The sequence below is a fragment of the Sinohyriopsis cumingii genome, chromosome 15 (genome assembly GCF_028554795.1).
Source record: "Sinohyriopsis cumingii isolate HCF-2022 chromosome 15, ASM2855479v2, whole genome shotgun sequence".
In the NCBI taxonomy this organism is placed as follows: domain Eukaryota; kingdom Metazoa; phylum Mollusca; class Bivalvia; order Unionida; family Unionidae; genus Sinohyriopsis; species Sinohyriopsis cumingii.
In genome coordinates, this window is record NC_142975.1 from 72,918,040 (window position 1) to 72,930,196 (window position 12,157).

The 12,157-nt window shown below is 34.0% G+C and overlaps 1 protein-coding gene across 1 annotated transcript in view; it reads left to right on the forward strand.

The window, feature by feature from the left end:
* Nucleotides 1-10,164, forward strand: part of LOC149782061 (integrator complex subunit 11-like) — a 36,934-nt gene extending 26,770 nt beyond the window's left edge. The window contains exons 14-16 of the mRNA XM_089933486.1: nt 5,575-5,717; nt 8,045-8,171; nt 9,720-10,164. Coding sequence (XP_089789612.1) covers nt 5,575-5,717; nt 8,045-8,171; nt 9,720-9,785 — 336 coding nt within the window. The 3' untranslated portion in view covers nt 9,786-10,164. The remainder of the gene's footprint in view (nt 1-5,574; nt 5,718-8,044; nt 8,172-9,719) is intronic.
* Nucleotides 10,165-12,157: the final 1,993 nt, after the last annotated feature.

Below are 12,157 nucleotides of genomic sequence, written 5' to 3' on the forward strand. Positions count from 1 at the left end.
TCAGTTTAATGCCATTTGATTAATTATTGGAGACTACCTTCCAAAGGGATATATATTGATTTTTGTCCTGTCTATTAAAGTATCAATTTTTTCCCCCCTTTTTTCAAGCAATAACATCTCAGAAACTATTGAGCTAATAGGCCAATTATATATATATATATATATATATATATATATATATATATATATATATATATGTATATGTATATCCAGTAGAACTTCGATTATCTGGCACCCAATTAACCATCAGTCAGTATTAACCATCATGGCACTGTACGGTACGTCAAAATATTAAAATCAGGTATATGTACATTGTATGATTTTTGATGACCTGGTCTGTTGTATAATACTTTTAATGTACATATTCTGTTATCTGTCTATTCTCATATCCATCATGGTCTTGGTCCCGCACCCCGACAGATAATCAAAGTTCTTATGTACTTTGAATGGGTCCCAATGCCATGTAGGTTTTGGTGACTGATCTTATTTTAAAAAATTTACAGTTTTAAAATTTTTGGGCTCAGAATTAATATTTACCATATAAGCATATTAAGTGAAAGCTACTTTATGCCAATGGGTGAAATTTAGTGAGCATATTTGTATTACTGTTTGGTATATTTTGTTAGTGCTTCAGGCCAGTTTTGCAGTTTCTTACACCCTTTTTAACTTTTTGGACTTGGATCTTTATGCTAAAACTTTTGTTAGCATGATTAAGCAAAACTCACTTGAGATAAACTAATGAAATTTGGTATATATATATATATATATATATATATATATATATTTATCCAGATTAGATATTTAGGCCAGTTAGGCAATTTTTCCATTTTGTACAAAATTTTTAATTTTGTGGACTTTCTGATGAAAACCATCTTAACACATTGTATCCAAAACAACTTATAGACAACTAAAACTTGGCATCATGTTGATAGGCCTATGAAGCTGACTTGGTTAGATTTACAGGCCATTATAACAGTTCTTCACATTTTTCCAATTTTTCTACTATTTCAGCCTGCTAGCCCAAATCTTCAGACTTACCATGACTTGTGCAAAACTTAATTCTTTTACGTGCTATTTAAATTAATGACGTAGCCGTTTTGATGAAGACTAAAAATTTCATTAGTCTGTAACAGAATGTAGGAGGGGGGGCATCTGTTTTTCCTTTTAAAAAAATCTAACCTTTTCTGGTTTTATCTTTCTATTTTTGGACTTAGAGTCTGGGGTTTTTTGGCACTGTTTGGATATTTACTTTTATTGGAGAAAAAACTTAAAATTGTTTGCAGAAGATTCACCACCACACCACCACCTATGCTAATTAAGTTTGTAGGATTTTCATATGCATATATAAATTCTGCATTAACATGTATTTCCATACAGTGTATTCATTACATACCATGCAGATGCATTTTCTGCTTGTCAATTTCATCATGATACATTTTATACAAATACATTATGTTATTATGTACTAAACAGTTGTCATTTACCAGTACTGTCATATGTTTTACACATTTCATCTTGCCAGTTATCAGTACTTTTATATCTTTACACATTTCAACTTGCCAGTTAACAGTACTATCATATCTTTACACATTTCAACTTGCCAGTTAGTTACCAGTACTATCATATCTTTACACATTACAACTTGCCAATTACCAGTACTATAATGTGTTTTACACATTTCAACTTGCTAGTTACCAGTACTATCATGTGTTTTACCCATTTCCACTTGCAAATTACCAGTACTATCATGTGTTTAACACATTCCTACTTGCCAATTACCAGTAATGTCATGTATTTTACACATTTCAACCTGCCAGTTACCAGTACTATTATGTATTTTACACATTTCATCTTGCCAGTTACCAGTACTGTCATGTGTTTTACATATTTCTACTTGCCAGTTACCAGTACTGTTATGTATTTTACACATTTCTACTTGCCAATTACAAGTACTATCATGTTTTACACATTTCTACTTGTCAATTAAGGAAGGGGCCCCAAGTGGTCTAAAGTGCTCTCTGTTATGGATCGCTGCCATCTCACCTTTGTCTGCGTGGGTTCGAGTCTTGGATTCGGCCAATGTGGGTATTTGAGAAAGCTTGCCAGTAGCTTCTCGAGGGTTGGTTGTTCTTTCCTGGGATTTCCTGGGTTCTTCCTCCACCATTAATACTGGCTGCCATGTATAGCCTATCATGTGCTAAAAAATAGCATTAAACCCTACAACAACAACCACAACAACTTGCCAATTACCAGTACTGTCATGTGTTTTACACCTTTCAACTTGTCAGTTACCGGTATTATCCTGTATTTTACACATTTCACCTTGCCAATTACCATTACTATCATGTGTTTTACACATTTCAACTTCCAATTACAAGTACTATCATGTGTTTTACACAGTTGAACTTGCCAATTACCAGTACTTTAAGATGTTTTACACATTTCTACTTGCCAATTACCTGTACTATCATGTGTTCTACACATTTCAGCTTGCCAAATTACCAGTACTGTAATATGTTTGACACATTTCTACTTGCCAGTTACCAGTAATGTCATGTATTTTACACATTTCCACTTGCCAATTACCAGTACTATCATGTATTTGACACATTTCTACTTGCCAATTACTAGTACTATCATGTATTTTACACATTTCAACCTGCTGGTTACCACTACTGTGTTTTACACATTTCATCTTGCCAGTTGGCAGTACTGTCATGTATCTTACACGTTCCAACTTGCCAATTACTAGTACTATCATGTATTTTATAATTTCAACTTGCCAATTACCAGTACTGTCATGTATTTTACACATTTCTACTTGCCAGTTACCAGTACTATCATGTATTTTACACATTTCAACTTGCCAGTTTCCATTACTATCATGTGTTGTACACATTTCATCTTGCCAATTGTCAGTACTATCATGTATTTACACATCTCTACTTTCCAGTTACCATTACTATCATGTGTTGTACACATTTCATCTTGCCAGTTACCAGTACTGTCATGTATTTACACATTTCTACTTGCCAGTTGTCAGTACTATCATGTATTTTGCACTATGTTACCAGTATTATCATGTATATATTTTGTACTTGTCAATTGCCATTACTATCATGCATTTTACATATTCTGTGCTTGTCAATTATTTTCTTATTTATCAGTAATGCCGTGTATTTTACACCCATCCTTTACATCGCATTACATATTGTACGCTGGCTTGTAATTTATAGTATGATGTAATTAACACTCTTGCTGAAATTATTATGGATTGAATGGTAGTCTGATATGTAATAGTTTCTACTTGACATTTGTATAATTATGTTTTTTCATTTGTCATATTTGTACTGCTAATTGGCACTCACCTGTAACAAATTTTGGGTGGAAAAAATTGGGGTCCAAAAAATGAGGTTTTCCTCTCTGTAACTTGTAGTACAACTAGAACTCCCAGATTATTTGGTATTATGGTAGAGTTACGTCTATCTACCTTACTATAATACCACTCACTTTAGTGTATCATACATGACCTTAAAGCTTCAGAGCTCGGCAGTAGGCTACTACCTCCTGCCACATAAACTTTGCGCCAAGGGTTAATGAGTTAAGAAACTCTTTTGTAGTGCTTTAACGACCTGTGAGATCATTCCCCCATCTTTTCATTATGAGAATGAATTTTGGGATCAGCTAAGATTGTACAAGTCTTGTAGACTGGGATCAAACTAGACTTTACAAGTCTTGTAGACTGGGATTGGCCTAGACTATACAAGTCTTGTAGACTGGGATCAACCTGGACCATACAAGTCTTGTAGACAGGGATCAGCTAGACTATCCAAGTCTTGTGGACTGGGATCAACCTAGACAGTACAAGTCTTTTATACTGGGATCAACCTAGACAATACAAGTCTTGTAGACTGGGATCAGCCTAGACTATACAGTTGTTGTAGACTGGGATCAACCTACACTATACAAGTATTGTAGACTGGGATTGGCCTAGACTTTACAAGTCTTGTAGACTGGGATCAACCTAGACTATACAAGTCTTGTAGACTAGGATTGGCCTAGACTTTGCAAGTCTTGTAAACTGTGACTGGCCTTGACTATACAAGTCTTGTAGACTAGGATCAACCTAGACCATATAAGTCTTGTAGACTGGGATCAACTAGACTATACAAGACTTGTGGACTGGAATCAACCTAGACAATACAAGTCTTTTATACTGGGATCAACCTAGACTATACAAGTCTTGTAGACTGGGATCAACCTAGACTATACAAATCTTATAAACTGGGATCAACCTAGACTATACAAGTCTTGTAGACTAGGATCAACGCAGACAATACAAGTCTTTAGACAGGTATCAACTCAAGTCACACTGTAGCCTTGTACCATAGTATTTTCATTTCCAGATTAGTTTAGTTTTATACATTTGAAAACAGAATACTTTCTTCATTCTGGGGTCAGTCTAGGACAATTCTACTCTATCTGCGATCAACCCAGATATGCTGTGATCAGCCTATCACAGATTGAACTTAATCTAGAATCAGTCCCACAATATGTGTTAATGCTGGAGTCAGCCTGATATATATTGGAAATCATCATATATATTGGAAATCATCATTATCATGTACAATGCATTTGAGGCAGACTCTATTTCATGAGTAACCTCCACAGAAAGATCCAAATTTGTAAATTAGTGAAAATGTTATTATTGTCACTTGCTGACTTGGAATATATGTAATGACTGAATAGGTTGGCCGAGTGGTCTAAAGTGCTTTCCGTTATGGATCACTGCCATATCACCTCTCTCTGCGTGGGTTCGAGTCTCGGATTCGGCTAATGAGGGTATGTGAGAAAGCTTGCCAGTAGCTTCTCATGGGTCAGTGGTTCTTTCCAGGGTTTTCCCGGGTTCTTCCTCCACCATTATTACTAGCCGCCATGTATAGCCTATCATGTGCTGAAAAATAGCATTAAACCCTAAAACAACAACAACAAAAAAAATGACTGAATAAGGATAGTTGTGTGAATGGAGAAATAGAGAGGACTGTACAAAATACTCTTGAACTTGCCGTGTTCCTTTTCTTACAAAGTATATATTAAATCTTCCTTATTGCAATTCTGTAATTTATTGTATATAAAATGTATGTTGCACATTTTTGTTAACATGATTATCTCCTCTGAGTTTGTCTTTAAGACTCGTTTATTTTTACTTGATCAAACTGGTTTTACCTAGTTTTAGTGGTATGATTGTATCACATCAGCTGTACTTGGACAGTAGAATTGCATTGTACTGCTTGAGTACAGATTGTCTCATGTTCAGAAATGCTGCAGTTTGTAGTTAATTATATGTAATTAATAAGTAATTGTTCATGTACTGTGTTGAAATATTTACCAGAACACTTGGGAAGGATTTTGAATACCCATGCTCCAACACTAGTGTTCTAGCAAACAATTGCATGTAACAACGCTTGTATGATTCTTGCCTCATACATTTTAAATTTGTCAGCTTAATGATATTCCTAATTTACACTCTGCTTTGATATTATTTTTAAACATTTTATTCTGATTATTTTACAGAAGTTGCAGTTGATTGAACCCAGGCAAGCACTGATGGACCTGGGACTGGCAGAACATCACCTGAGATTTACCTCAACCTTGTACGTTGAAGAGGAGGGACCTCCAAGCAAAGTGGCAGAGAACATCTATCAGCTTGTCAAAAGGTTAAAATGAGGTCTACATTATGCTTAAGATTAATTAATACAGGCATTTTTCCAAACCTATTTAATCAATTAATAAAGAAAGACATTCATGAAACAGATAGGTTACCCTTTTCTTTTCATGAAGTAAAACCTTGTAGATGCAATTTTTAGAGCTATTTAAATTAGAGGTTTTACAGTGGCAGTTGCTCAAAAATTTTGCATTGTCATTCCTTTTGACTGGTTCCATACATACTGATAGATTGGAATCTTTGAATCTTGTTGTGAAGTGAATGGGAATTAACAACCAGTCCATCACAAAGCATAATTGGTGACCATTTGTAATGTAAATCTTGTTGAGACTGTCAAAGACTGTTTTATTGAACAAAATCAAGCATCAGAAAGTTATTACTTGAATAATAGAAAATGGAAACTATTGTCATTAAGGTATATCTTATTGATCACTTATTTATTTTATCAACATAGAAACAAAATTATTGCACAAAAATGCTGATATTGGCTAAGCTCTTGCATTTTCTTTATATACACTGGAGCTCACTCAAAACCATTATCTGGGAAACAAGTAAAAATTGTATGTTAAAACAAAGTGATTAATCAGGAGGAAAATGGGCCTGGCAGATTTATTAGTATATATTTAAGCTTCAGTCTAATATCAGATTTTGCAGAGACCATGAAATTTTAGGTGCCCATTTCCTGTTCATGAAAAATGACTTTTTGTTAAAAGGTTTGTGAAAGTTTGTGAATTTGTTGAAAATTGGAGTTTTGTTGTTTGCTTTGTCATGTTTATTTTCATTCCATTATATTTTTTTTATTTAAATGGCAGAGTTTGTCTGCACCTACATTTGTCTTCTCTGTAACTCACGAACCATACATTTTTAGGATTGCACATGCATGTTCAATTCATCTTCCATCTTTTTCTGCAAAGATTATATCACTGTCTTCAGAGTTTATTGGAGCAGAATTGATCCACAGATATGCAGTTCAACACTTTGTTAAATCATTTGGACTTCTTCCACTCAAGCAATGCTTGGAAAGTACTCTTTTCAAACCAAATGGCTTGAGAAGTCAGACTTCAGATTGTGATTAAAAGAAGATCCCAATGGAAAGCATTTTGCTCTGTCAATAAGATAAGCTTTGAATTAGCTGCAGTTGGAGAGCAAGCCATTTCCGTCATGGAAAAGGCCAGAATATCCTACAAGGATTTACTACAACAGTCACAGCTAGCAGTGTCACTTTGAACTTTCTTTAGTAAAACTACACCCTGTTTGTATATGGAGCATATTACTTCATTGTTTGCAGCAATTTCATCAGAAAGACAGTCAAGCAACCAATATCAACCAACATTGAAGTTCATATGCAACACTAAAGTGATGTTATTAAAGCTGAAATCCTGTGGACTTTAAACATTGTGAATAATCATTACAGTTTCAAATCTTGCGAGGAAAACAATATTTTTCACTTGATGTTCCTTGATAGTAAAAACTGCATACTTTGCTGACTTTGGCATTATATCGCACTTTAAATTACAAATTATCAACAAAGTCATACAGAACAGTGCGAGATACTCAAACAGTAGTTATGACATTTAAATATATTTTGATAATGACTGTGCTAAGGTACCCCAAAGTGACTTTCACTTGGTATACACAGAGGAGTGTTTACCTATGCTAATTACTATATTATCTGTTGACTTGTAATTTACATAACAGGTCATGAAGTTTGTACAAATTTTCACTTGAATTTCATGAAAAGTTGATGAATTTTGTTTCTCAAAATCTGTATGAATCCAAATTATATGCAAGGAAAAAAATGTTCTACTTTGAAGAGTTGTGGTAGATCATTTGGTAGAGAATTTGACCCATAACCAGAGAGACACAGGTTTGATCCCTGTCCAGGGCAGCCTGAATCAGCTGCCTCAATATGTGTTTTGCATTTAGCTCCCATTTCTTTGGCGTGATAGAATAAGTAATGTATTGAAAGTGTGACTATAAAACAACCAGTCTGTTGTGTTTTTTATTTCTCAAACAGTTTCTGTCTCATATCTGGTGACAAATAGCTAATAATTCCAGTAATGTTTGCAGTATTTCTCCTATTATTTCCTTTAAGCCTGAAGATAGAAGTCAAAATACGTGATCGGTCAAAGTTTTTACCCAATTTTTCTGGCTTTTTTAAAAATTTAAATAAAAATGTCCAGATCTTTCATGATATAAATATATCTATGACAGAGTGACATTCAGTGTTTTTGATCAGGTCCAGTGTAATGAAATCATTATTTTTTTGTACTAAGGATTTCAGATTAAAATCTTAAACTGGCTGATATTCTTTTCCAGTAAGTGCAAGGACCAGCCCACACAGTATTCATCAGATGGTTCAATATCAGTATCCGATGTCCTAATCAGTGTATCTGGGGAGGAAGATGATAAGACCAAGTCTGTACTGGTATCTTGGTCTCATCAGGTACTGTTTTGGGGTGGGGGCAAAGGTCATGTTGATAGTTTCTATGTGGTACTGGTTGTATTATTTTATTTATGTGTCAGATTTTCCAATTAATGTCCCTATGGAGAAAGATGACATGACAAAATATGTGTCATGGCTGTGAAGTTATGAAACGTTCTCAAACTCAAATGCATGTTGAACTCAAAGATCCACTGTTTGATTAGATACTTTAGTATTATTTAGAGTTGGCCTTGGTTTTGAGCATGAAAATGTTTTGAAACCTTCGGACTTCATTCCATCTGGTATTGTTTTGTGGTCAGCTGTCAAGGGCATATTTGAATCAAATAGAAGAATTTCTAACCTTAAGTTCTACTTAAGTACCAGGTGTTTTACTCCCTGTACCAGGGAAAAGATAGGGAAGTAACAAAAACCATTTCCATCCTGTTTTCGGCTGGAGATTAGGTTAGATTGGGCTGATTGGGGTGAAGTTTTCCTCTCATTCAGTGAGAAGAGACTTTTCAGAAGTAAAGTCTGTTGTCTCTAGCTCACAGGTTTCATGGTCACATCAGACACTATTTTTAAGGTCAAAATTCAAGGTAATTGTTGGATTTAAAAAAAGAAAATGACCAGGCAGTATTGTCTCACTTAGTTGTCAGATGTCTGAACCAGGTTGCCTGCTTTTTAAGTTGGTATTGTCTTGGTATATAACCTTGACCGTATAATAGTATTCTAAGATTTTAAATTTAAAAAAATGTAAAATGGCTACATATATCCTTTTAAAATCATACACAGATTACCTCTTGACAAGATAGATTGTTTTAGGGTGTTTTTGTACAAACATTTGTACATGGCCTTAAAATGTTCCTTGATATCATATATCATGGCCTTAAAACATTTCTTGATATCATATATCATGGCCTTGAAACAGTCCTTTATATCATTGCCTTAAAACAAACCATTTATACCATATATCATGACCTTAAATATCACATATCAAGGCCTTGAGACATTCCATTATATCATATAACATGGCCTTAAAACATTCCATTATATGATATATCATGGCCTTAAAAATTCCAATATATTATATTTCATGGTCTTGAAACATATATATCATGGCCTTAACACATTCCATTATATCATATGTCATGGCCTTAACACATTCCATTATGTCACATATCATGACTTTAAAACATTCCATTATATCATATATTACAATCTTTAAACATTTAATCATAAATTATATATCATGATCTTTGTCGGGTACTTTTCTTAAAAATCTGAAAGGAAAATTACATTTTGTTCATCTCATGTAGACTTAACAGATGCGATAAGTTATATCACAACTTTAAAAACTTTTGATGTCATCATGTACACAAATTCTTCCATTAATTTACAATTATTTTGATTTGTATGGAGTAAATATAGCTGTCCTGCATGATATATTTAAAAATTTTAATCACAGGAATTCTTTTAAAGTTCCCAGTTCTGCATTCGTAGTATAAAGCCCTGTTTTTACGATTTATTTTAGTAGGAACATCAACAGCCACCATGTTTTTTTCTTTTCAGGATGAAGTGCTAGGAAGTTTTTTGATGAATCTAGTGAACACTGAGCTCACCACTGCCACAGAATGAAAAGGGATCTAAATATCTATTTGAAAATGTGCTGAACAGTTGACAAGTCCTGTGTTCATAGGACACTTATCTTAAAGCATGCTGACCAGTTGATAAATCCTGTGTATAAAGGACAGTTGTCTTAAAGCATGCTGACCATTTGATAAATCCTATGTATAAAGGACAGTTGTCTTAAAGCATGCTGGCCATTTGATAAATCCTATGTATAAAGGACACTTGTCTTAAAGCATGCTGACCAGTTGATAAATCCTATTTATAAAAGACAGTTGTCTTAAAGCATACTGACCAGTTGACAAATCCTGTGTATAAAGGACACTTAAGGAACCAAACCATTGTCTTAAACCAACATATTTGTAAATAAAGAAAATTAATTTGTGAATGTTGTTCATTGAGGGTTGGTGTTCTTTGTATGGACAAGATATAGATGTGTAATCTAAGGCAGGTGAACCAGTCTACAAAAATACATTCTACTGTCTTATTTGAACACCTTTTGCTTCTGGGAAATATTATGTTGGATATGATACAGTAAGGTGCTTTAGAATAGAAGAAAATGCTATATTTCAAAGGAGAACTCGGTCACATTTTAATCTTAGCAAGATATCATAGCACAACAGCTTCAGGTTGTGATCAGACAATTAATACAGAAGCAATAAACATTGGCACTAGGATATATTCGGGTCAAAAAGAAGTCACCATGATGATTGAGTTGCTGGATTGAATGCTTAGTCGATGTGTTTAATGAGGATATTGGCATTTTGTAAACAATACACAGTTTTCATAGTGTATGAGATTTTTGATGCTTCCAGTGACAGAAAAGGTTAAGTGTGCTCCACCTTTGACCTATGAGACATAATAGGTTCTCTATCCAATGATTTATTGGCTTGGAGGGATTAAATTTCCTCTATGCTCATGACATAGTGCCCATTCCTTTTTACCAAATATAGTTTGTGTTGCTAAAATAGTGACAGTGACAAATCTTGTGGTGTTGCGAAAATTAGTAACAAAGTATATTGGTCTTTCATATCAGTTCTGTATTTCAAAGCAGGCAACTCAGATTTTGGTAAATAATAAGTTGTGAGAAAAGTAATCTCCCCTGGATATTGTTCCACTGAGGTTTATTACTTAATAGTAGAAACTGCTTTTAGAAGGAAATCACATTACAATGTTTGAAATGTTGTTGTAAATTCACTAGATCTGCATAAAGAAAGAAATCGTTGAAAAATATTTGGATTACTTATAAATGTATGTTCACGATAGTCAAAAGGATACTTATTTCAAACCATAAGGTGTTTCATTACTTGGATTATAGACTGAATCCAGAAAGACCAGATTTTATATTGTGTTTATTAGTTTTAAAAAATGGACCAATTTTCCTTTGCATAACAATAATGACTCTAAGAAAACTGGCACAAAACTTTGCACTGTTTGGTAAATGTGTTCAACATTGCTCTGTTCTAGGATAAGAGACCGGTTTAAATTATCAATTTGGCTTATAGTAGTTAGGACAATGGTATATCTGAGAATGTTTAAGAGGGGGTGCAACTCCATACAACATGGTGTGTTGAATAACGGCAACGTGTGAAAATATATCAGCTGAAAGTGTGACACGTGACATTTACTGACCCTTTCTAACAGTAGACTTTTAATTTATTTGTGTTGTTTAGTTTTGATTCCTTAATATGCATCTGTTTTTCAAAAATTGAAATATTGATTTTTCACCTGCAGTTATCCTTATGGCATATCAGCCACTTGCCATTTTGGAGCATGTTACAAGTGAGAATGTGCAGATGACAAAACCTGAATGACTTAGTTTCTTGCATGGATAAAAATGTTATTGTGGAAATTTAACTGGAAATTTATGTACTTATTTGAACTTATAAAATGGAAATCGTAATAATAGTATTATAGCTAAGTGCTCGGTAGTTACTCATCTTGTGGTCATGAATATATTGATAGTCGTGTGTGTGTTACACATAGAGGAAACCACAGGCTTGTGTAGTGAGATTTTACATTACTCTTTCAAAGTTGTATCTAATGTTTGAAAAATCTACACCATGTGCCCCCTCACTTCATGAATTATGAAATACTTAACTAGAAAAGAATATTTTATTTAGAAAAATAAGTCATTAGGTTGTTAGATGTAGACAATACTTGTATATTTTAATATTATGTATGGCTATCATCATAACAACTTTTAAGCCTAACCATATACTGACTTACATGTTCCCCGGCCGAGTCAAACCAAAGACTTCTAAAAATGGTGATCACAGCTGCCTCACTTGGCTCTCAGCATTAAGAGGTTAGTGTTAGGACTGGTCGGCCTGGTGTCAGGATAATGTGACTGGGTGGGACATAATGTTACATGTCTGCGG